Source organism: Grus americana, chromosome 5, assembly GCF_028858705.1.
Source record: "Grus americana isolate bGruAme1 chromosome 5, bGruAme1.mat, whole genome shotgun sequence".
NCBI classification, from domain to species: Eukaryota; Metazoa; Chordata; class Aves; order Gruiformes; family Gruidae; genus Grus; species Grus americana.
Genome location: NC_072856.1, coordinates 58,985,157 through 59,009,783, shown reverse-complemented (window position 1 = coordinate 59,009,783; position 24,627 = coordinate 58,985,157). Strand labels below are relative to the sequence as shown.

The 24,627-nt window shown below is 54.9% G+C and overlaps 1 protein-coding gene across 1 annotated transcript; it reads right to left on the bottom strand.

The window, feature by feature from the left end:
• Positions 1–3,228: 3,228 nt before the first annotated feature.
• AMN (amnion associated transmembrane protein) lies at positions 3,229–24,073 on the bottom strand. Its single transcript, XM_054828826.1, has 12 exons — positions 23,984–24,073; positions 21,793–21,911; positions 21,622–21,666; positions 12,548–12,635; positions 10,813–11,048; positions 9,079–9,216; positions 8,889–8,997; positions 7,733–7,815; positions 6,569–6,755; positions 6,147–6,321; positions 3,652–3,754; positions 3,229–3,527 (listed from the first exon to the last, which is right to left on the bottom strand). Exons 1-12 carry the CDS (start codon positions 24,024–24,026, stop codon positions 3,417–3,419), a joined length of 1,437 nt encoding a protein of 478 aa, XP_054684801.1. The 5' UTR covers positions 24,027–24,073; the 3' UTR covers positions 3,229–3,416.
• Positions 24,074–24,627: the final 554 nt, after the last annotated feature.

Genomic DNA, 24,627 nt, shown 5'->3' with positions numbered 1-24,627 from the left:
TGCAGCATCGTCTGCTTTTCAGTTTCTTACGCAGTCCCTGCTCTGCGATCCCGTGAGGACAAGCAGTGCGGAGCCCTGCGTGCTGATGGAGATGGCCACTGCTTTGTTGCCATCCCGCAGTGCCTTGGCCAGCTCCTGCCAAATCCCCTCCCTCCTGCTGAAAAAAAAAAAGAAAAAAAAAATGCATTGGGCCAAGTCTGTTTGTAGGCTCGGTAGTATTTTGAGCACTGCTGCCTGCTGCACTGCCTGAATCCAGATTTGCACAACTTCTGTGAGAAGCTGTAACGCATGGACGGATGGCACAATGATACGAGTTGGTGTCCCTTGGTAGCGTGCAGGTTGCTTTTTCTTTTAAGACTCCAGGAAACAATGACTCCTGAGATCTTGCCATTAACACTAATGCATTTTGCATTAGTCTGTCACAGCGGGGGACCCTTGACTCTCAGGACCAAGAGCAAAACAAAGCCATCAGGTGCCCAGCCATGCCGTGCACAGCCTCGCTGACATAAACTGCCCGTCTAATGCGCTGCTTACCAAAGATGTCTGCAAATTAAATTCCTTATTTAGACAAGATCCCAGGAGAGACCCGCACGTACTGAAACCCAGTGCGTTGCCCTGCCTGCACCACGGGCTGTCTGTGTGCACCGGTGCGCAGGGTGGTGATCATGGACACAGCTGGTTTTCCAGCAGCTGTTGGCCCCCGGCATCACAAACTGACTCTGGTGCTTCAGTTTTTCTGCAGAGCTCCCCCCTCCCCGCTACGCTTTCTGTATGAGCGAGTGAACGTGGCTCCTGAAGGAAAAGTACAGAATGTGCTCTGCTAGCGCGCTGACAAAAATTGATCTCTACTTTAATTAAAGCCTCTATTGTAAGTGACCTCGAGCTGCTAATGCATTTTAAAAATGAAGCCTCGCCAGCAGCAGATCCATACGCCCCAATACGGAGGTGTTACCGGGCAGTGATCCGTGCTGCAGGGTGGCCTGCCTCCCTCTGTGCCGGCTGTGCAGTCGGCTGCGCGTCCCCAGAGACTGTCCCACCGCACGGATGCGCGCCTGCCCGCGGCTCACGCTGAAATCCCCACGTGCCCAGGCAGGATGGAGAGCTGATGTCCTCAAAGACCATCCTGCCACCATCTTGCGCGATCGTCCCTGTTCCCGCTGGGTTGTCTTTTCCCTCCCCCAGCATGCAGCCATGGGATGCTCTTGCCTCTCGCCTTCCGCGCACATCACGGGGACGCAGCCATCGAGACTCCTTGCGATGTCAGAGTGAGGGGCCCAAAAACAGCAGAGGGAGGGAAGCATTTCACTCCAGAGCAAGCGGCAAGGGGCTCCTTGGCGGATGGCCCTGAGCCCTCTCCTTGCACGGGGCAGAGCTGGGGTGATGGGCTGCCTGGTGCAACGGCCTCCAGCATGCAGCACTGCATCGGCCTTGGCCGGGGAAAAATAAATCACGTGTATTTGAAGGCTTGTAAGCTAGAGGAGCTTCAGTCACTTACAATGAACTGATTTGAAAGGGGAAAAGAGCACAAAAAGGCTCTCACAGGCAGCAAGTAAAACACCCGTATGGATACGAATCCTCCCCTCCGCAGCGAGACTCAGCTGGCAGATGCTGCGGCTGCTCTCGCAGGCACCATGGTAACATCGCGGCACCTCACCGGCAAGCGATGCACACGCTGACCGTGCTGCACCAGCTCCACACTAGCCCCTTGGCTGCAGCGTGTCGTCCAGCCTCATAATGTCTGGATGAGGGTTTGGGGGGTGTGGGGGGTCTCCCTTGGGTTCACATCACAGGGGTGACTCTGTGCGCTGTGGGGCAAGTTTTGGGGACCTGTCCTTGGGCCACTGCTCTCCACGGAGGTGCGCTCATTGCAGGACCATGGGGTGGTGGGACTTGGGTATTTCCAACCTGCCTGCAGCAGCCGATGGCTTTCTCTGCATTTTTGACCCAGCTGGTGACCATTTTGTTCAGCACCAAGCGCCTGACAGCCGCAACCGAAGCTCCTGCCCGGGCAAGTTGCTTTTCATCCCAGTACTGCCGGAGGGGCACTCTCCGGAGAGACGTGCATGGTGAGATCCCCACTCCTCCTCTCAGCCCCGGCTCTGCCCTGGCTCGCGAAGCAGCAACCAGGGCCTGGAGGTGGCCTTGTGCCCTGCCTGCCTTGCGTTTTGTGTCCTGCCTGCTCACGCTGCCCATTACCGGAGGTCTCTCTGCCGGCACAGGGGCGGCAGGGCCGGTCTCATCGCTGTGCGCTGCCTGTCACCCTTTGTCAGGGCTGTGATGCCTAATGATGAATTCCCAGGCCTTTGAGGAGGGATTATGTCTTCCAGAGACTAGAACAAAATATAATAAACTTAAAATAGCTGCTTCCTTATGGAATATGCCAACAAGCCCTACTGAAAACCCAGTAGAGTGTAAATTTGCATAAATTTGCATACATCTCCATATTTTCAGCCTCACCCATCAGACCTGCTCCCGTAATGAAGCACTGCCTGACATTGCAGGCAGCTGAAGGTATTTGACACACGCCAGGCTGCAAACGTCACTGCTAACGAGGCCCCTCAGTGCCGCCGCTACCCTGACCCTCGTTAGAGACAGGCCAGAGCGACTGTCCCCAGCCGTCGGTCCCGGCCTGCTTCCCTGCCTGGGCACCCCTGACACTGGCACAGGGGGTGCCCCATGTGCCATGAGAAGATGCGCTCTCTTGCCATCGGGGTTCACATGAAAAATCCCCAGGTAGGTCCAAGAGGGTCTTACAACCATGGGCCCGGGCACAGGGGGGAAGGAGCAAGCGCAGGCGGCTCAGCAGAGGGGAAGGGGAGGGAAATGTTTGCTCAGGACGGAGCCCCGCACCAGCGCCCAGGGGACGGGAGCGAGGTCCCAGAGACGAGGGATGGGGGACCCCACGCAATGATCCCCCAGCACTGAGCATGCTGCTGGAAAGCCAAATAATTTCCTTTTAAGCCCAACTAATGGGTCCAAGCCCTGGAGGCTCCGAGCCACATTTTGAAATTAATTTAAGCACTGAATTTCCATCGTGCATCCAGGGATGTGTCCTTCAACCTGCTGCGTGCCCTGGGCAGATCCAGCACGGTGCTGGCTAAAGAACAGGGTGCTGAGTTAGACCCTGACTTCCCCAGGTATCACCTGAGACCCAAATCTCAATGTTGAACTGTCTAAAAAGGACAAAATACAGTTTAAAACCCAGAAGCAACACCAGAGAGGCCGTGCCTGCGTGCCTGAACCCTTACGGCAAAGGTTTGCTGTGGTTTCCTTCACCGCATGGATACTTTTATTCAGGTGGGATCTGCTTCCTTGTGGTTTAGATCCCACCAGGAGCGATGTGAGGGGCTGCGAGGGCTGGAAATGCAGCCATGTCCCCAGGGAGGTGGTGGCTGCCCCAGCATGAGACCACGCCATTAGGTCTCCGTCTCGCTTGCATCGTACAGAGGGTTGAGGTAGAAGACTTGATGGTCTTTGGAGGCCATCTCCTGTGGCATATCCTCTCCAGCATCAGTGCTTGGTGGCTCCTGCAGCAGTGAGGGAGGGAAAAGCAACAGATGGAGAAGGGAAGACACGGACAGCCGTGCCTTCAGGTGCACCTCCTACCTATGGCCCCGAGCATCCCCGTGTCCCCGAGCAGCAGCGACTCACCACGTCATACATGGGGTTGTCGAAGCCTTTGTCAGTGGCTGCCTCAGGGGACATCAGCTCCTCCAGTTTGTCCCAGGGCCGGGGAACACGCAGGGCAGGCAGCCTGGGGAGAGACCTGGGCATCACCCACCCATGTCCCACCCATCCCAGCAGCTCCCCCAGCCAAAACACTGCCATCTTCAAGAGGCGGGTGGGAAAATATGGGGGCAAGGTTTCAGGCTGTCTTTGAAATGGGATATTCGTACCCTTTCCCAGGGAAAAGCTGCCCTACCCAGCAGAAACCATTTAAGCCCAGAGGGCTGGGACCTGCATCCTGGAGGGAAGAGCTTGTCAGAGGCAGACAACCCCAGCACAGGCTTCGCTTCGGAGCCATCGCTCTCCCCCCATGGCCTAAAATGAATTGCCACAGAGCTGACACCTGTTCCCACTGCAATCTCAACAAGCACTAATTACTTTTATCATTACTTTTATCATGTTATCATTTTATCATCTTAATCACCGTCACCACTTTTATTATTTTCTTCATTACTCCTATTCCAAGGGTCCCAGTCACTGAGTATCACCCCCTGCACCGGGCACCTGGTGCGGGTGGGCTCAGCAGCGGGTCCACACACGTCACCGCAGGTCCTGAGAGCCCACCAATACTTAAACACTGTGATCGCCCTGGCGTAGGCTGTACACAGGCAATCGGAGGAGCTGCGTTATCTGCAGGGAGGCTGTGCCAGGCCCTTTTTGCTGGCAACAAGCTGAATTCACTGGTTTGCTTCTGGTCAGGACGGCTCTGCTGCATGGAGGCAGACTCTGCAGGCTCCCAGAGCCACCTGCCTAATTTGCAGCATCCCTGCTGGTGTCAGATGCCTCCGTGATGCTCGGCAGAGCTGCCCAAAAAGGCACCTGCCCTGGAGCCACCCGGGGACACGCAGCAGGAGTGGGTCAGCCGGGGACATGGCCTCGGGTCAGGTTCAGCTCTGTCTCCTGTAGCTGCACGAACTTCCCTCCTGCTGCTGACGGAGCCGGTTTCAAAGATCTGTCTGGCATCCAAAGAAGTATCAGTGGAAGATAAATCATCAAGTAGCAATTATGGGGCTGGGAGTTTTATTTAGAAATTAAATGAAGGCGCAGGTTTATTGCTGGGAAATGTCACGTCGGCACGTGCCAAGCGGCAGGGCAAGTATCCCTGGCTACGGCCGCTGCTGCGCGGTGAGAAAACCCCGGCAGAGGAATCAGGAGGGAGGAACCAACCTGACTTGTGAGCCTGTGACATGGCCAGCCTGAGCACTGGGGAGCTCAGCATCCCCTGGCAGACATCAGTGCACTTTGCACGTGCAAATTTAAGCAATTCCCGTCCCCTGGTTATACACTGCATAGGGTTCATCCCACTTGCCAGCAGTTGGGCAGGTGAGACGAGCTGTTGCAGCTCAGTGGACGGCCTCACACACAAAGACATACGCCAGTAAACCCTACAAAACCCTCCACATGAAGGTGGGCGCATGAGTGAGGAGCAGAGGTGGGTGCCCTGAGCACCTGCTGTGGGCACGGCTGGGATGCCCTGTTCACTGCTGGAGCCCGTCTCCAAGTTGTGAGGGGAAAAGGTGATGGAGAAGGGGCATTTCTGACCGGCTCCCAGCTAGGTGCAGTCAGGTGCCAGGCTTCCCACCATCCCTCCCCTGGGACCTGCACACCGCTCTCCACACAGCGTGAGCAACTAAAGCACCAGAAGCTGTGTTTGCCTCTGGATGCCGTCACTGCCTTTCATGGCAACAAAGCTGTGGGACAAGTGCTTTGAATTATTTTTATGCATTTCTATTTAGCAGCTGGCAGTTTCAGTCCTCCACCCCCAAGCAGGACTACAAACTAACAGTTACGAGGAACAGGAGATGTCCGCAGGCAGCATGACCACGCTGTGCAGAGCTCCAACTGAGCCACAGCAGCCCCACTCCCGCCAGAGCACACCGTGCCACATGGCACCAAGAAGCAAGTCCTCCCAGCCAAGTACCAGTCCAAGCGTACAGAACTGCCTTTCAGCCACCTCACCTCCAATTAACTGTGAGGAACAACAAGGGCAATGGTTTTAAACTAAAAGATGGTAGATTTAGATTAGATATAAGGAAGAAATTCTTTAGTACAAAGGTGGTGAGATGCTGGAACAGATGTGTTGTGGATGTTGTGGATGCCCCATCCCTGGAAGTGTTCAAGGCCAGGCTGGATGAGGCTTTGGGCAACCTGGTCTAGTGGAAGGTGTCCCTGCCCATGGCAGGGGGGTCGGAACTAGGTGATCTTTAAGGTCCCTTCCAACCCAACCAATTCTGTGATGCTATGAACTAGTAATGTTGGGTATAGCAGACCACCTGGCCATGCCCACCACCATGGGAGCTGTGGGCAGTCCTGCATGCCTCCGTGCCACCAGGCTGGCTGGAATGACAGCCTTGGGATGATAGCTGCCCCCAGGCAGAAGAAGCCTGGCAATATGCTGCCAGCAGAAGCCTCATCCCTACCTTAGCTTTCCCTTTCTGTATAGAAAGAGCATCCCTCCAAGCAACAGGAGACCGAAGAGTAGCCCCAAGACGGTCCCCACTGTGATCCTGTTCAATGGGTGGTTCCCCGCTTGCCCACTGAAAGTGCTGCCAGTGGCCACCTCCATTCTGCCTCTTGAAATGCCAAGTGCTTCACCTGGGAAAGGGCAGGAAGAAATAGTGGTGAGGACAAAACCGACAAGGACCTTAGCAGTTTTCAACTCAGGGAGCTTCAACCAAGCTGCCACTTGATTCCCATGTGATTCCCATCACAGCAAGCTGCTGGTGAAAGAGCAGGGATGTGGGGCTGCCATGGGGGCTGCTGGCAGGGGACAAGGAGCTCTGGACAGCCATGCCTTCAGGTGCACCCATTGGGGACCCGCCGAGGAGGACGGAGGCATTACCGTGCTGTGCTATGTCCTCCATGATGTCTGCAGCCAGCTGCTCTGCAGTGGTGCCAGTCAGTGCTCCCGCTCCATCATCGATCAGCACGATTTGGATGAGAGGAGTGGAGCTTCGGGGTATGACTCCCAGGAAGGTCTGTGCTTTGTGCACCTTGGATATGGCCATCTGCACGCCAGCATACTTGGGCTTTTCAAAACACAAGGCAACACGTAAAGCCCACGAGAGCAGTAGGCAGAAATTAGTCATGTCTACAGACAGCCACAATGGATGTACCAGCAAGCCCCACCTATAAATCTTCATGTAAGCCCCATCACAGAGCTGCCATCCCTGTTACCACAGTGCCGTTGGGTTTCCCAAATGAGAGGTTCATAGCTCCCTTCCAAGCTGTGACCAGCACCCAGCACCCAGCATCCCCTCAATCTACCTGCAGAGGCAAGCGTGCCGGGAAAGCAATTTCGTGTAGCACACCCATTAAAGGCTGTATTAAGATGTGCACAGCTGTAAGGAGGGCAGGCAGCAGGCTTTCAGCTCGGGATCAATAGAGCAATACTCTGATATCGATCATCCCGGTGTAATGCCACAGCATGCCTCCCACCCCGGCAGCTCCCAGCCAGGAGGAGGGATGTCACACTGTGTCTGACAAGGAGCAGCATGGAGTGATGCCTTGTAGAGCATGCATCTGAGTGCTGACCAGTGCTGGTAACCCACCCAGCGCTTGCCTACTGGGAATAAAAAGCAGCCCAGCATTGGGAGTGATCTTCCAGAGCCTGAGGGATGTGCTGCAGCAGGTTTGCAGGATCACAGCTGCAGGGGCTGATCTCCCATGTTCTCTTGACATGACCTCCAGATTGACCTCCCAGGGTTTCCAACAAGCCCTCCTGCACCCTTCCCCATGTGCACGCCAGCAGCTGTTCCTGCCCCATGTGAGAGGGGCAGCATGGCTGTGGTGGGGAGCAAGGGAAGCTGCACCATGGCAAGTTGGCACGTCCAAGAGGCCAAATTTGGGGGTGGAGCCCTGTGGGGTGGTGGGGAGAGAGGCTGAACCCCTGCATTGCTGGGACTGCATGCCCCCTCAGACAGCCCCACCAGCACTGAGTCACCAGCAGATGTGACCGGTGGCTTGCGGTTTCGTTATCCCCTACTGATCTGGTGAGCTGACGTACCTGGCTCAGCAAGGCTTGGACCAGTCTGTCCCGGTACTTCTGCAGGTCAAAATCGGGAGTAAAATCCAGGTTAACGGTGGCTCCTGCAGCACAAAACCAGACAGACATGACTTTGTCGCCAAGCCTGGGCAGAGAGCTGCCACAGCGGCACGGCTCCGACTGCCACAAAAGGCACTGGGGACCCTCTGGTACCTCTGTGCAACTGGTCTGGCTGGGCTCAGGAGAGGTGGCTCCACAGCCCTGCCTGAGCAGTGCTGCCCCAAAAAACCTCTCCCTCCCTCACTGGTCTTTGGTGAGAGACTTCTGGGTTCCACCATATTCTGAAGAGAAGTTTCCCCTGGAAAGCTTTCTCTTGTGTACCACCCCAGGAAGCTCTGCATGTACCTGGGTTTCGGGGCCACAAGGCTGCAGTTCAGCAACACTGCCTTGGCTTTGGAGGGAAGGCAGAGAGGAGGGGACACCTGCGCTCCCCGTACGGCTGCACTGCAGTCATCGAGTCAAATATTTTCCTTGGGAAAAATGCAAGTAAGCATTTGTTGAAATATGAAATTCTCCTAAAGGCTTTAAGGGGCTCCACTTTTAGGAGCACATCGGAGAAACATACAGTGCCTTTTTAATGAATTTGGTATGATATACCAAATACGATATACCAAATATGATATACCAAATATCTAGGTACAATTGTGTATAAAAAATTCCCCCTAGTAACCTTCCAGGTGGATTAATGGAGAAGCGCCCATTGCAGAGGGAACGCTGTCAATCTGCATGTTTTTATTTTAAATGAAATGAAACGAACTTGCTGTTGGAAAGCTGACATTATGGTGAAAAAGGTGCATTTCCTCTGAGTGTTTTCCGCTGCATAAACTCAGCAGAACCCTATTAGCTTGATGAGCTGTGACATCCTGACAGGATAAAACAGAGGCAGGGACAAAGGGCTGCAACTCAGAACAGACTCCCAAAAGCCAGGCTGATGCCTCAGAGGGAGATGCCCTGGGAGGGTGGCACGTGGGAAGCGGATGGGACCCGCGGAAGGGACCCGTGGGAGCAGTGATACAGCAAAACTTCAGCCCACGACCAGCAGCATTCCCCGCACCCAGCTTGGTCCCATGGAGCCGGCGCGGCGGGGAGGAGGAATAGGGCCGTAACCCCCACTCACCGCAGACCCCACAGCAGTGGCCAAGGGGCTGCAAAGGGCTCCGGCATGCTGGCGCTGGGCACTGCCCCTCCGACGCCCCGAGCAGGGCTGCGCAGATGCGTCGGCCATCCTAAAGGAGAGCAGGGCAGCGTCAGTCCCGTGCCCCACAAATTGCCATGGCACCACACTAAATTGCAATGGGAGGACTCACCGGGGCGTTCCCGCAGGCACAGCCAGACTTGTCGGGACAGCTGGTGCCCGTCACCTGCAGAGTGCCATTGCCGTGAAACTGCAGCGGGGCGGAGGGACCCCGCAGGTACCCTGCCCAGGCCTCGGGGCTGCTGAGCTCCTGAGCAGGGAAGAGCAGCACAAGCTGGTGAGCATCCCTAGCCAGGTCCCAGCGCTGTCCCCAGGCCCCCGGCCGTGCCCCCCGGGTGCCCGGTGCCACGTCTGACAGCCAGCTTGGGGCAGCCCTCCGCAGGTGGTGAGTGCAGCAGGAAAATCTGACCACTACACCCATTCAGGCTTTTCCGTGGGGCCAACAGGAAAATTCTTTCTAATTTAGAACCAAAAAAAAAAAGGACCACAAATAAATCACGAGATGGCTGGGCTTTTTTTTTCTTTTCTTTCTTCTTGTTTTCGCACTTTCTGCTGGCCCAAAGAATTCAATTTATCAGCATTTAATTACTGGCAGAAAGGGGCTGGATCTGAGGTGTTTTCCTTCAATCTGGGAAGCATTTCAGTGGGCTTGGCATTAGCAAAAGCTGAGCTGGACTGATCAGCGTTGTCCTACCAAGCCGATGGTAGGTCCCTCACCCACTGCCTTCCATGGGAGGCTGCTCCATGCCCTGGTACAGCAGGAGGATTTGTCAGGCCCTGGGGTGCAAATACCCCACACAGAGCAAGGGGCGGGCTGGCTTCAAAGGGACGAAGTAACCAGTCAGTTTTTAGGAAATATGCTATAATCACAAAAATACAAAGCACTTTTTCTTTCCATCTCATCACTCAGCAGCAGCCTTCATGCCAGGGCATGGCCAGCTGCAGTCCCTGAGTGGCTGGATTTGGCAGGGGAGTGATGTGCCATGGGGTGATCCCCAGGCATCAGCGGGACCAGCATCACTCTGAGCATCCAGGACCTCCCACCTCTGCATCCCTGGGGCTACGTGTGCCCGAGGTGAGTTCCATCGCCGTCCTGCCTTGTCCAGACCTGCCTGCACCTGCCTGGACTCCAACTGAGGTTATTACTCAAAAACCGGTTACCTAATGCCTGGCCCTGAAATGGCAGATCCCAGGCAGTGCAGCAGTAGAAATAATAAATAACTTATGAAATGTCTGCCGCATCTCCCACTCCTGGAAGGAGCCTGTGTTTACTGCCGCAGCGCCTGTGATCTTTCGCTCCTCTGACCGGCAAGGGACGGGGCTTATCGTGCGCCTGATTCCCGGGCTGAAGCACGGCAGGCTGCCAGCGTTTCTATAATTATCCCTCCAATCAATTAAAGAGCAGTACCGAAGCAAAGCTGGGAGACGATCACTGGGCCACTGGCCATGTAAGGTTGGGGACAGGAGGGAGGTGTCCCCAGAAGGTCCCTGAGCAGCATGGTTGTGGACATGTGCCTGGGAAGGAGGCAGCCCCCGGGTGCCAGAGGAGATGCCATTTGCTGGTGGTTTGACCCGGGCACACTGCCATTTTTTTTAAATGTGAATAGCGAGATGGCCTGTGCTCCCACACCGCAGGGAGGGAGGCGATAACAAACCAGTAGAGGAAAAAAAAAATCATTGAGACCTTCCACAGCAGCAGCAGCCCATGAAGCTGCAGCACCATGGGAGTGCCCCATCTCCCTGCACAGCACCGCTCCTCCATCCCTGGCTGGTCCTTCCTCTCCTGACCTACTCTGGGGCCATGGTGAGGAGGCGTTGAGCAGGTTTCTCATCATCCCCATGTTACCTGGCCCATGACAGAGATGCTGCGGAGATGAATCACTCGCTGAGATGAGTCGACGTTTACCCGGAAGGAGGTTTCGGACTGGAAGATAACATCATCATAGCGGCACGGGACGCGTTCCTCATCCACAGAAAAGATGCGCCCGCTTGGCTCGAGCTCCCCGTTGGGGGACACAGCCTGCCACAGCGTGGGGTCGAACCACGCATGGTGCTCAGCATCAGCGAACCTCACTGTTGCACCTGGAAAAGCAACGGGAAAGGCTGAGCGTGACCCGGACCCACATCCAGAGCCCCAGGGGATGCATCTGGGTTGGTAACACTCACTGGCTCAAAGCAGAGGAGCTCAGCCTGCGGGCAGGGAGCGAAGGGCTGGCCCTGGCATCACCCACCCACTGCAGGCACCTCCTGGAGCTCGACAAAGCTTTCCAGCGCTCAGGGCTGGGGTCTCAGCAGCTCAGGCCGGACCCCACTTCTGGCTGCAGGCCTCCCCCATTTTTCCCCCTGTTCTTTAAGGTTCACCCTTATGGTTAGGGAGGAAAACAGCTGCCCAAATGCTGAATAACAGCTAAACCGGATAAAAATGGGGATAATAATTCATGTCCCGGTTTCCAAGCAGCCTGGCAGGCCTGCAGAAATGTGACCAGCCCTGTTCCCTGCAGTGGGCATCCCCAAAACCAGTGCCCCATTTAACCATTAATTATTTAACCATTAACCATTTCCCTGCTGGTCACAGTATCATCACGCAGTGTCCTGCTTCCTTCTCGCCCTTCCCCAACAGCTGAATCTTTACCGATTCAGCTAGCATGTGGGCATTTATTGACTGAATTATTTGCATTTGTTTTAAACTCATGCTTTAAAAAAATCCATCTGTGAAAGTTGTCCCAGAAACACCTCTTGATTTCGGGAGAGCAGCACGTGGTCAACAGGAAAAGCCCAGCGCAAAACGCAGCTGCCAGAGCATCCCTGATGAGGGGTAAACAGCCCCAAAGCAGAAAAATGATGGGGATGAAAGATTTCAGAGTGGCTCCTGACAGCCTGATGCTACAGTCCTTTGGGCAGACCCATTTGGGCTTTTTCTCTCTTTTTTCTCTTTTTTTCCCCAGTCGGAGCACAGGCACAGGTGCTCTGCTTGGACTCTTCCTTTCCTGCAGCTGAACTAAAAAGTTAGTCGCCACTGAAAGCATTAGGTAGCTCTTAAATACCCAAAATACATCTCCCTGGCAAACAGCTTTCAGGGTGGTAACAGGCACTGATGAAACAAACCTGCTGTCTCAGTCACGGCAGACCTGGGCTGGAGGCTAAGAGGGAAGGAAAGGATGCGCTCGCGCCGAAATGCCTGTGTGCATCGGGCCAAAGGCCAGCTTGCCGAGATGGCTGCGGCTCAGCTCGCCGGTGTACAACGCCTAACCAGTTTTCTTTAGAAATACCGTGGCAAAGAAAATGAAGGCTTTGATGTGGCTACATGCTTAATAGGCAGGGTAAAATACAAACAATATTTGCCTCTCTGCTACAACTTCAAAGGCTTCCCTACTATAATTACTTTTTTTAGAAGACAGGTGATCTAGCAGGAAAAAAAAGAACTGATGTGAGGGAGTTTATCAAAGAAAAGGTAGGTATTATAAGAGGAGTGATTCACTTTGCTCTGAGGTGGGACAGCAAAGACCTTTGTAGAAGTGTTTGGGCTGAATTTGCATGATTAATCACGGGCTGATGGGATGACTGGTCTGGGCACAAAGTACCTGAGTCACAGCCTGGATCCCAGCTGCCATCGAAAGCTGCGAATCCTGCACCAGATGCCAGCAGGAATTCTCCGTTCAGGGGCAGGTACTAGACGAAGGGATTCAGAGTATTATTGTGCGGTCCCCAGGCTTGTAATCAAATAACAGCGCTAATTATTAGGCTGCCTATTACGCTTGCTGTCTCTGAGGCACTTTACAGTCATTAGGAGTCACCCTTGCCGTGCCCTGAGTTAATGGGAACGTATCAGCTCCTGTTTTTACAGATGGGGATGCTGCGATGGGGAGAGGCAGTTTGACATTATCTTCCAGTAACACAGAAAGCATGAAGTGCTCAGGGAAGCAAGAACAAAGAAAAAGCAAAATAAGGTCTTTTGACAGCTCCTTCCTCCTCTTGCACACACTCCCAGCAGCTCAGGAATGGCTTTCTACATCAGTATGCCACAAAAAACCCAACCTTACTCTGCAAGTGCCCTGAGGTCCCCTCGCTTAATGGGTTCCCACCTCAGGGGGCTGCGCTTGCCCCACAAAACATAACTCAGGGACCCAAGCAATGCTTGGTGAGGTGTCAGCTACTGGATTCACGCTCAGCACGAGCTAAGGAAAACACACAGCGGCATTTGGTGCAGCTTGCCATAGCTAAACCCTCTTCTTGTTGAGTTGGACATCACCAGCAGATAGTTAGGGTCACCACGCTTGCCTGGCTTCAGCCCGGCCAGGCTTCTGCTCGGGGGCACAAGGACAAACCTCAACAGGCACAGCTCTGCCATGGGAGCCCTTTTGGCAAGGAGCTGCAGCCACCCAGGTCACCAGCCAGCCCTGCTGACTCCGGGACAGGCCTTGGCAAACGACTGAGTCAGGCGACTCATTCACAGCACACGGGTTATTCAGCCCAGCCCGTCTTATTTTACATTTAGAAATTGCCAGAGAGGAAGTCAGGTTTTCCCCCAGTATTTTCACATGTCAAGGAGTGCGTGACGTTCAAGGCTCCCTTCTCCTCTGACTCGGTCTATCCAGGGTTTTAGCATCACTCCCCAGACAGCAGCTGGAAGCCCTCCAGAACTGCGTTATGCTGATGCACTGGGTCCTGTGCGCAGGCAGAAGCATGTTAGATGGGATTTTAAGGTTTCGTCTACTTAATTGGTCTTTAAATATGCATGTAGGTTAGAGAAAGCAAGACTTATGAATGACTGCTGTGGGTGGCTGTGATAGCTCTCTGTCCTGTTGCCTGTGGACGCTCTGTCCCACACAGGGACCACCTGGGGGGCAGGGGGAGAATGGACATGGCAAAAAGCTCCTCATCCCAAGCTGTAGGCAGCTGTTTAGAAGTTTAGTGCCTTGGTGGTGTGGTGCTTTGAAGGCCATAGCACTGGTCTGCCTCTTGGTTCAGGAGCCATGAGAAGCCAGGGTGGAAAGCAGAGGGCAGCTGCCTCTGAGAAGAGCCCTGCAGTGCTCCTGGGCACCATCTGCTTCAGACCCAGCAATGTCATACATTGGGCTGGATAAGAGGGGATGATGAGGTGAATAGCTGAGGTCTGGGCAACGTCTGCCCCAAGGGTATGGAGTCTCCCCACTGGCCAGGAGAAACCTTTGTCTATGGACACTGCTTTGTGAGACCACAGCATGCGTCATGCCTACCCGCAAACCATGCCATCATATTCGCTGAATTTTGATTACTCTTGAGTAAAGCCCATTGTTCCAATACTGAAGCACTGAAAGAGGCTGAAAGGACTGCCAGGATACGAATGGCAACGTGCCTTTTAGCTGCAGATATAAAAGCTGTGTCCAGTGACGTTTTGAGGCTTAGGACTTGGCCTGCTTTGAGCTGGGCAAGGTCTATGCTACCAGCTTCTTTCACAAGGTGCTTCACTGCAGAAGTGCCCTGGCTTGTTTTCCTGTGAGCCCACGCAGTTATGGGTGGCAGGACACTTTGGAGCAGTCAGCTAACACCTACACCCAGGGCAGGTCCCAGCAGCACTGCTGGCCAAGTCCCTTCTCCCAGACCCGCTGGACCATTTCAGGCTGGAGCCCCTCACCGCTGCCTCTTGCCCAGTTTGCAGGTTGCCACCCTGCAGCCTGCTGTGCATGATGGGGCCAAGCAGAGACGGTGGCCGGCTGGCTGCTGGGGTCCAGCTGAGCTGCTCAGGGTGGGGTTTTGGACGGGGTGCGATGGATCATTTCACAAGGCAGGGTATCAGCTCTTCGCAGCAGCCACCTGTGGGCACTCAGGTCCGTACCTGCAGGGATCTTTGGGTGGAGGACAGACAGCAGCTGCTGGTGACGGGGATGGGTGGCACAGCAGGGCCATGGCTGGCTGGCCTCCGCTTGCTTCCCCAGGCTGCAGAAGTTGGCGTTTGTGAGTGTTGTGGCTGGACCAAGACCACCGGGTTAGGAAGTCCCTGCTCTCATCCCTGCCTGCCTGACAGCACTTTCCCCTGTAGTTACCAAACACTTTGACTATGGCTGTGGGTCTGAGCTTCCCAAATGCCCTGCGGTGGCCACGCAGGACACAATGAGCTTTCCTGTGCAGGGGGTTGTTCGTTCAGATCTTCATAAATTAACTAGGGGCAGAGAAAAAAGCCACAGAGACAACACTTAGACAAATATGTGCCTACATTTGTAAGCTGCATCACTCACGATGCTCCAGGGAGCAATGCAAGAGCACTGTGTGCACACATTACGCACAGGCAAAGCAAGGAAAACCCGGCAAGGATTCACACGGCGTGGCTGAGTGCAGTGTGGTGAGAGCGGGGATGAAGTGGGCTTGCTTGGTTAGAGATACGCATGCGCGTGCACACACAGATGTACAAAAGGTCCGATGACCAACCGAGGTCGCATCCTCTTGTGCCTGGGAGGGCCCAGGTGAGCGGGGTCTGGATGGGGTGCAGAGCAGGTGCGGGGTCAGCAGTGCACGGCGCCAATCCTGCCCATGAGGAGAGGTGGGAGACAATGCCTCATGCTAAACCTGCCCCACACCTGCAGCACCCGTGCAGGGCTCTGGAGGCACTGGCCTCTGGGCTCTCCAGAGAAGATGCAGCTTCTCCAGCTACCACTGGAGATCCCCCTCCACCACTGAGGCCAAAACCCCAGGCTGGCTGGACTTCCCAAGCCCAAAGGAAACTGTCCACATGAGTGTGGCAGGGAAATGAAAGTCCCACAGCACACACAGCGTCCCAGCTTCTGACCCCTTCACGCTCTGGGGCTGCTCAAATGCTGTTAGCACCAGTCCTGGAATTAAAATGCAACGCAACGTGATGCGAGCCAGGGGATGGAATCACCTCATCTCCACAAACACAAAGTGCAAGAAGAACCCTGTACTTCTGCTTTGTAGCAGGAATTTCTGCGGCTGGCCCCCGCAGCTACAGCTCCTAGTCCACCGAGGCGACCGTGTTGCCCTTCCACCACCAGCCCTCCCCGAGATGCACACCACTGGGCAGCATTTCAGAAGTGGCTCTGCCATCCAGTGGATCTTAGTTTGTAAATAATTTGCCCTTTATTTTTTCCTAACATAGGTTAAGCATCTCAGCTTGCTGCAGAGGACAAATGGAGACTCCAGTTGGGCAGTGGCTTTCTGCATTTGGGAGTTTAGTATAGAAATTGCATATAGGCTGGGCCACTTTCCAAGTACATTTTGAACTGAGCAATGACATGTACCAAAGGACCGGAGCCAAAAAGCTGGCAGTTTCATTTGCTTTCCCTTGCTCCTGCCAACCTGTACTCCAGGGCCATTAATACAGCTAGCTTAGTGTCCCATTAGTCATTTCCCATCCCTGATACTGGTAAATGACTTATCTCCTCAGTCATCGTTATCAAGTGTAATGACAACTGAAACAGAGTTATCATTTTTCTCATGAAAGTCAGCAAAATAAAAAGAGGAAAGACCCCATGTGGCTCTCAGTCCAGTTGCCACATTTGCAACCCCAGCGTTGCACCACTGAGAAGAAACCCTGCTGCCCTAACGCGTAAGTGAAAATGAAATTAACCTCCAAAATGCAAAAGGAGAAAAAATAGCAAAGGCCTCAGAGGTGGCTTTTGAGGCAGGTGGCTTTGAACCGGCCTCCGGCACATCCCAGCTCTGCTCGGTTCATGAGCATCAGGCTGAAATGACTGACAGCAGCAGTGTGACCGGCGTGCCACCATCATCAGCTCAGGAAAAAATGCAGCACTTCTGCTTTAAACCCAAGTGAGTGATGCTCGAGATTGTAGCCGCCTCTGCCCTCAGCCTTGTTGTAATTCACAGCATCAACACATTTGAATTCCTTGCTCGGGTGAGACGGTGCCACCATCCCCATCTTGCAACACCAAGACTGCCCAGGAGTGCTGGGCTCCGCAGCGCTGCACCCATGGGTGCACCGGCGAGCAGGTGGATAGCTGTCAGGGCTGTGCGTGGCTCCCAGGTACATCCCTCACCCAGCACCCAGTCGCGGGGGCAGCTTTGGGGCCGGTGCTGGTGGCACCCCATCGAAAAACATTCCTAGGGTAAGATGCGAGGGGGTTATTTCTCCAACACGGAGTGCTGTAACCCACCACAGGCGTTAACGTGCAAGGAAAACGATTTCTGTATCATCTCTCCCGGTCCTGCATTGCCGGGGCAGTGACAGCCCGCAGATGGTAGCAGGCAGCAGGGGCAGCAGGCAGGCCGCGGGGGCAGCAGGCAGGCAGCGGGGGCAGCAGGCAGGCAGCAGGCAGGCAGCCTGTGCCTGTTGCTGCCCATGCATGGGAATAGTGGGGGTTTTCCAAATACCTGCTGGGGCTGGGGGGGGGTCTGAGCCCAGCTGGGCCAGCATGGCCCCTGCCAAACCACCCCACAGACCCCAGTAAAAGCCATGGGGGGATAAAAAAAAAAGCAACAGGCCCAAAAAGGCCATGAATTTGAGTGCAGCCCCACAGCACACACCTCCAGATGCAGAGCCAAAGAGGTCCCAGCAGGGTGCAGAAATCAGGTGTCCTGAGGAGATGTGGGGATTTTGGGAGCCCCCCGGGGAGCGCATTAAACCAACCCAAGACACTTGAGTTAGGGATGCAGAAGGCACACAGAGGCTTAAAGCCATTTGCTAAATCTACGTCAGGTTAGTTCAGCTCATTTTCCTGAACTTCCCTCCACAGACAATGTCAGAGAGAGCTGGAAAGCAGCTCGAGGTGTGGGCAGGGGAGCCATCCCCGGCAGCAAAGGACAGCAGCCGGTCCATGGGGCGGCCGCCCAGCCAGACCTGCCCCAGCATCCGCGCCAGCCCAGGATGCCGGCAAGCTGCTCCGCTCATCACAGGCTTTAACAACTCCTCCTGCTGGAAAGTAGCATGCAAGGAACAAATAAACTCGGGGAGGTGACTGCAAAAGGCTGTTTTACCGCACTCCTTTCTTAGGGCAAACCTTCAGCGGGAACGCTGCCGGAGAAAAGCCTGCAGGATTCAGGCTTGTGATTATGTGCTGGCACACACGCACACACACACTCCTGTGAAATTTTTTTACCTTCATCTCAGGAGAAGGAAAAATAATCCCTTTTCTGGGTGTCTCGTTACCCTGCTGTTTGGGAAGCAGGGGGAAGGGAGCGCTGGTGCCTGGGACAAGCGCAAACTGTGGCAATTCATTAGAGCCGGCGCCCCTGGAGAGCAATTGGCATTTCGAGATCAATCTCTGCCAGGAACTGAGCGGGAGCATCCTGCAGCAAAGCCGAGTACATTCTGCTGTCGCAATTAGGCAGCTAAAAATAAAAGGCTGGGTGAGGCATCCCTGGTTAGACCCAGTGCCCTGCACGCTCCAAACCCTCGCCTAGCCTTTGCAGCCCCTCACTGGGGGGGCAGGGAGGAGGTACAGGCAGCTGCCACCACTCTGGCAGGGCTCAGTGATGGGGCAGAGCTGGAAAGCTGTCATCGGTGCTGCTGAATAACCCCGGCCAGTGCCCTGACCCTGCCACCACAGGGGTCAAGCGAGGCTGCTCTGCCCACGTGGCTAAACCCAGCTCCTGCTGCCCCGAAAATAGCAGGCAGCATCATCCACCCCTGGCCCACACCGCGGTGCTGGCTGGCTCAGGCACAAACTGCACTGGGGCTGGTGTTATTGGGGCAAACGCTGGGCTCGCAGCTGCAGCCGTGCCCTGGCCTGGCTCCCTTTGGAAGCGCAGCCATAGCCAGAGGGTTCTGCCCCCTCGGAGGAGCCCTTCTCTCCCAGCAGGGTGACAAGCAAAGCCAAAGCTCGCCTTGCTCCAGAGCACCCACTGCCACCCTGAGCACCTCCATCATTTTTTGCGGATTTACTCCCAGATGCCTCTGAAAGCCAGCTAAATGCTGATTTGCATCTTTAGGCAGGTAAATGCCATAGAAAATCCAGCCTAATCACAATGGTTGTGCTTCAAAGTCACCTATGCTTAAGCTGGATTTGGATTTAGCATGTGGCTGAATTAGGGACCCACTCGAAACTTCAGACCAAATAAGCACTGTGCTGGGCAATAAACGGGTTTCCTCCAAGCAGGGAGGTGGGCTGCGTGCCCCAACAGCCCCGGCCTCCTCCCAGGAAAGCAGCTCCCGGCACCCGGCTGGCGCCATGTGGGATGGATGGGGAGGGGAGCTGGAGGGCTCACTGTACAGAAGTGTTTCCTTTAATATAAATGTCTAGGGGGGGCTGACGGTGGAACATGAGGACTCCTGGCACCCTAGGTCTTGCTCCACTCAGCTGGCGTGTTGGGACGGGAGGTCTCACGCTGCCTCTCCGCCGGCAAGATACCGGCAAGACGCCGACACTGAGCCGCCCCCCGCCCCCCCGCCCCCCCGCAGCCACCGTCCTCATGAAAGTCAATGAGAGCTCATCCCCTTCCCCAGCCATGAATTTCCTCCTGTGCTACTATAGCAAGCAATGCTGTCTTTTTTTTTTTTTGGCCAAAGGCTGTATAGCATCTCCATGGCGACTCTAAAGCTTAATATATTCCTGCTGATTTAAGTGATTAATGCTCCGGTGCAGTGTGACCGGCAGCCGAACAGGTGCAGCCCAGCCTCTCTGCAAAAAGCCTCACGACCAATTCATTTCCTAACCAGCCGGTTGCCAAATTTCACGCCATTCCCACAAGCGGCAGACCGGCTCAGGTGCTGGGTTTCAGTCCTTTTTCATCCCTAATCTTGGCAGTCCCCCTATCACCTGGTGACAACAGAGCACGGCAGCACCCAGGAGGGAGGTGGCTGAGCTGAAATTAAAAAGAAATATTAGCCACCACGCTAGGAAACTTGCTGGGACAGTTCGTGGTGAAGCATCGTGGCAGGGATGCTCAGAAGGAAGGCATGAGCTGCACGTCAGGTTATAGCCTGGTAAGAGCGTGGCTGCTCGCAGGTGGTGCGGTGCAATTTGGTGCAGCGGTGGGGTGAGCCCTTGGCCGGAGGGGAACAGTGCCGTGCTCTCACAGCTGGTGCTGCCACGATGATTTATTCATTCCTAGGTTCCCCCCAGCCCTCCTCTCCTCCTGCACAGTGGTGGGACTACAATATTCACTGTAACCCTGGAGCCTGCACGGCCGCTCCCCAGCAGTGGGATCCCAAAGAAACCCCGGGGCAGCAGATGGTCCCTGGGGGCTCCCGTGAGGACCGCTGGATCCTTTGCTCAGGATGAGTCGGGGGCCACTCCAGCACCCCGACCCCATCGCTCAGCTGCGATGGGAAACATCTACCCGATAGCCGGCAGACGCTGGGACGGCGACGCGGCCACGGATGTCATTAGTTGTGCAAAGGTTGTGTTGCACCTCCCTCTCCTTCAGGCAGCCGCAGCGCTGCTCCAGCTCAGCTCTTTAGCTTGGTTGTGAAAGGCTCACGCCGTAATGAATAACGCTGCTTTGCAATTATGCACTTTGCGGGCCTCTGGTGAAAGTACTTTAGAAATATTATACATTCATCTGTAAGTAAAATAAAATCTACTGGAGTGATATTTTGCTCTTTTCTTCTCTGGGTAAATTCCACATCATTTATTACATTATATTTGTACGTATTTCCCCAGTACGTTCTTTCCTTCAAAAATTCATATTTAAAATGCCATATAAATAAAGTAACTCCTCCAAATATTTGTAGAGGGATTAAACGTGGCACATGGTGTTATTAAAGCATCAAAACTATTAGTGGTGTAGACAGCCTGAACAAATTACACCACATAAATTTCAAGGGCTTGTTCGGATTTAATGGCCAATAAAAGAGCAAAACAGACCTAAAAATCGAGACAGAAAACTCGGCCACAAGCTCATCCTGTCCAGGGGAGGAGGTTTTGCAAATGGGATCCAGCTCATTCCATGCCATCCCAGTGGTGGGATGGGGCTCGCTGTCCCACGCCGGTGTGTTGGGGCAGTGGGTTTCCTTTTCCCTTTAATTCCTCCCTGTTCAATTTCACCCTCCAAACCGTGGGGATCAAGGCCTCACGCTATCACGGCTGCCTGTCAGCCTGCTCTGGGCAGGGGCCCTCTTCTGGGTGGACACTGGGTTCCTCGGAAACCCCTCTGAGCCAAGACCGCCCCAATCTTATCTCTCTCAACACATGCATTTCAGTAGGGTGTTGTGCCCGTCCTGCCACAGCCAGGCTAATAATGCCACAGAAAAATATAAACCACAATGACATGAAAAAGAAAATTTCTTGAGCAACGTTTTGGGATTTCCCGGAATGGTTTGTTTTCATTTCAAGATATTTTGATGTCAGCTTCACTTAGCCTCTGCCTGGGGCTAAAACCTGTTCCGCGTCGGCAATGCTGTGGGTTGGCGTAAACTACTGCTGAGGTCTCTGTCCCATGGAGGGGCCTTTTTCCTTCCTTTGGGGAGGAAAAATTAATTTCTTCCAAATGACAGTGGGTTTTGGGGTGCTCTCCCCCATCTCCCCTAATGAAAAAAAATATAAATCCAGAAATGGGCTTTTTTGGCTCCACAGTACAGAGAGACCCAGGCTGCTGTCACTCTTGTCCCCCACTCCAGCTGAGGCATCCTCGGTCTGGCTGGACCACGGAGCAAAACATCAAAGTCCCTGGAGAGGGAAGAGGGGGTGATGCCACCCGGCTGGCAGCCCTCCAGCGCTGGCCCTGCCCTCGCCTGCCCTCCCCGCGCCACCACACGCTGCCTTACCATGTCCGTCAGCGCGTGGGGCGACCCGACGAGGATTGAGATGACCTGTAAGAAAAGCAAAAATAAAAGCACGCTTTCCTCCAGCAGGTAAAGGGCTTTTCCAATGCCTAGCGGCGTTTTGCAAAAAATAAAAGAAAGATAAAAGAAAAATAAAATAAAAATGTCCAATACCTTGTGCTTCTCAAAACGAACCATGTTGCTGGCACAGGGGACTCTTCCTTTATCCCAGTTGGAGGCGGTTTCAAAATTGGTGTTGGGGATCCACTGCTTGTACACGGCGGTGGCGGCAGCTGGGAGGAGCAGGGAAACCAGTGTAACCCAGTCGGTGGGAGGCACTGGGAGCCCCCTCCGGGATGTACTATGGGATGGCTTGGCCTTTTTGGGCCAGATTTGGGGATTTTCCACCCCAAAGCAGCCCCTGTGTGTTCCCAGTTGAGCAGTCACAGCCCTCCCTCTGCACAAGGGATTTTTTTGGGCTGGGTGATGGTTTTTATCCGCCCAGGTAGGAAGAGGAGTAAGGGACAAATACTTGGCAGGCAGACAGAAGGCAGGCGAGTCCTGCAGGCAATGGGCAAGAATAACATACACCTGGTACCTAAGCATTCCTTGCAGTGGGTTTTGTTGCCACTCAGACTAATCAAACGTGCAGAGACCCCTCAACCTTGGTGTGTCCAGTAGGTACGGAGCGGGCACGCAGAGCCGGCAGGACCACGGGGACAGGGTGAGAGGAGAAAGGGCATTTGCTATGGGACCTGTAGCACAAAAGATGGGCTGGTTTCATGTGTTTGGGGATGGAGGGGGAGGATTCAAAGGGTGCCCTGCAGCCTGAGGCACCGGCAGGTTGGGAAACACAGGTCTTTCCAAGGGGGCTTGCTGGGATGGTGGTGGTCTTGCCCGTGGGTCCCCACAGGGATGAGCCCCCCGGCCAGGGACGGGCTATGGCAGAGGTGAGTTTCCACTCCGAGCTGCTCTGTTTGCACCGGCGCGGCGGAGCCACACGCCTCCAGCCTGACATTGCCCGGGCTTGGCTGGGAGAGGCGCGTTCAGCTGGAGATGAATTTCCAGCAGCCTGAATTAAATGGCTTTGGGCAAGCGAGCTATGATACGGAAAAGAGAAGGAAAAAAAAAAAAAGAAGAAAACCCCTTTGCTTTTAATATGGATCATCCTTTCTTTAGGGAAAAAACCCCCACAAAACTACCAAAATACATCAAAAGCCAGTGCTGGAGAGGACCAGGCAGTGGAGCGGGACTGGGGCACTGGAGGTCGGGGGGGCAGGGGGGGGATCCCCCGGCCCAGCCTGGGGAGGGAAGGGGTCTGAATGAGACCACCAGCTGTATGTAGCTGCTTCCTGGTGAAGAGGGAACGGTGTATTTTGAACCAGAAGGAAAGTCCTAAGGTAGGAATGGGCGCTGGAGCCTGGGTGCAAGGTGCAAAGGGGCTCCCCCAGCCCCGTGCCGGGCAGCAGCCACCGCTTTCAGCCGCCTGCAGGAGCCCTCAGGCACAGCAAATGACCCCCTGCCCCATATCTACTTTAAAACCTACTCAGAGGGGAAAAAAACCCTGTAAGTGATAAGAACAGGACCCAAGCAGCTGCTTGCATTGTTGTGGGCACAAACACCTTGCTGGCTTGGAGTCCAAAAGAGCTTAAGGAAAACGCCCCCAGATGGTAACTGCAAATTGTTCTGTCCCTGCTGCGGTTGACTTGTGTCCCTCACGTCCTGGGAAGCCGGAGAACGGAGAGGTTAAATCTCCAGCAGAAAGGCTCAGCCGGCCCCATTGCGCACGCGCCTCACGTTCCCACGGCTGTGAGGTGTTGTGTCAAGCGAGCTCGTGCCACACCACACTGCGGAGATGGCTCCGTGCGCTGACCCGGCTGCAGCGGCACCGGCATCTCCTCCGGCCTGTGACTCCGGAGCCATGGAGGTTAATCTCCCGTTGCAAAGCCTTTTCCCCCATGCAGCTGCGCTGATGCATTCCTGCACCCTCCACAGCCCTGGAAATATCAGTGTGCTATTTAATCAGCCTTGTCTCCAGGGAAGCGCAGTCCTTGAACGTCAAAGCGACATGCATATTCAACAGAGAGCGTGTCCTGCAGTGCAAAGCTGCTGGCTTCATATAAGAGCAGGAAAACCTGAACTGCGGAGGTGCGGCAGGCACAATACCATAATCCCAGCGTCATTCCCCTGCCTTCGCTCTGCCCGGTTGGAAATGCCTTTTCCCGTTTGCGTTATGCATACGCCTTAAGTGACAGAGCCAGCAGCTCTGCTCCGAAACAGGATTGCCAAAAGCACACCTGAAATGGGGAAGTCATCCAGCGATCACGCCTGCTCACCATGGCGGTCAGGCCCTGGGCACACTCACCGAGGAGCTGCAGGACACCGAGGAGGAAGAACAGGCACTTCATTCTGCAGCAGGCTGCCAGCTCGCGCTTTCACTGCCCCTGCCCCGCCGGACCTTGGACCCTCCTCAGAGGCACGTGATGGGCTCAGCCCAGAAGACGCCGAAGGGAGTAAACCAGTACAGGAGGCAGGTTTCCCCCAGCCTTGCTCAGTCCCAGAAGATGGTTTGTTTCCTTGGCATCCGTGGGGAGCCTGGGAGAGCCGCTGGGGAGGCAAGAGCGGTGGTCCCCCCATCTCTGCTCGCCGTTCCTTGCCATCCACGCCCCCTCCACCCATCCGGGTCCTGCTAAAGGGTGGTGAGCGCGAATGCACAGCGTGCACGTCCCGTGCCACTCTCCCCTGCAGAACGCCAGCTACCTTGTAATTACTAATAATGGTCTCAATGTATTTTCAATTAGCTCACTTGGAAGAGAGCAGCTCCCAGCAACAACTTGTAATTGTACTTTGGCCACCAGCTGATTTGCTCATTACCCAGCGCACGCCGCGGCAGCGCCGGCACAGCCCCACGCTGCGTTTGTTGGGGCTGCCGGGGGTCGAAGGGGGCAGCTGGCGGTGCCACCGGTGCACGTGGCTGCAGGAGGAGGAGGAAGGACCCCAGCACCCCAT

Bases quoted from the DNA above. Each gene is read 5' to 3' on its own strand.
- AMN (XM_054828826.1), bottom strand. From the start codon at position 24,026: ATGAAGTGCCTGTTCTTCCTCCTCGGTGTCCTGCAGCTCCTCG. The intron at 8,998-9,078 runs GTGAGTCCTCCC...GCTCTCCTTTAG, and splicing joins GTGCCTGCGGGAACGCCCCG to GATGGCCGACGCATCTGCGC. The intron at 3,528-3,651 runs GTGAGTCGCTGC...TCACTGCTGCAG, and splicing joins ACAACCCCATGTATGACGTG to GAGCCACCAAGCACTGATGC.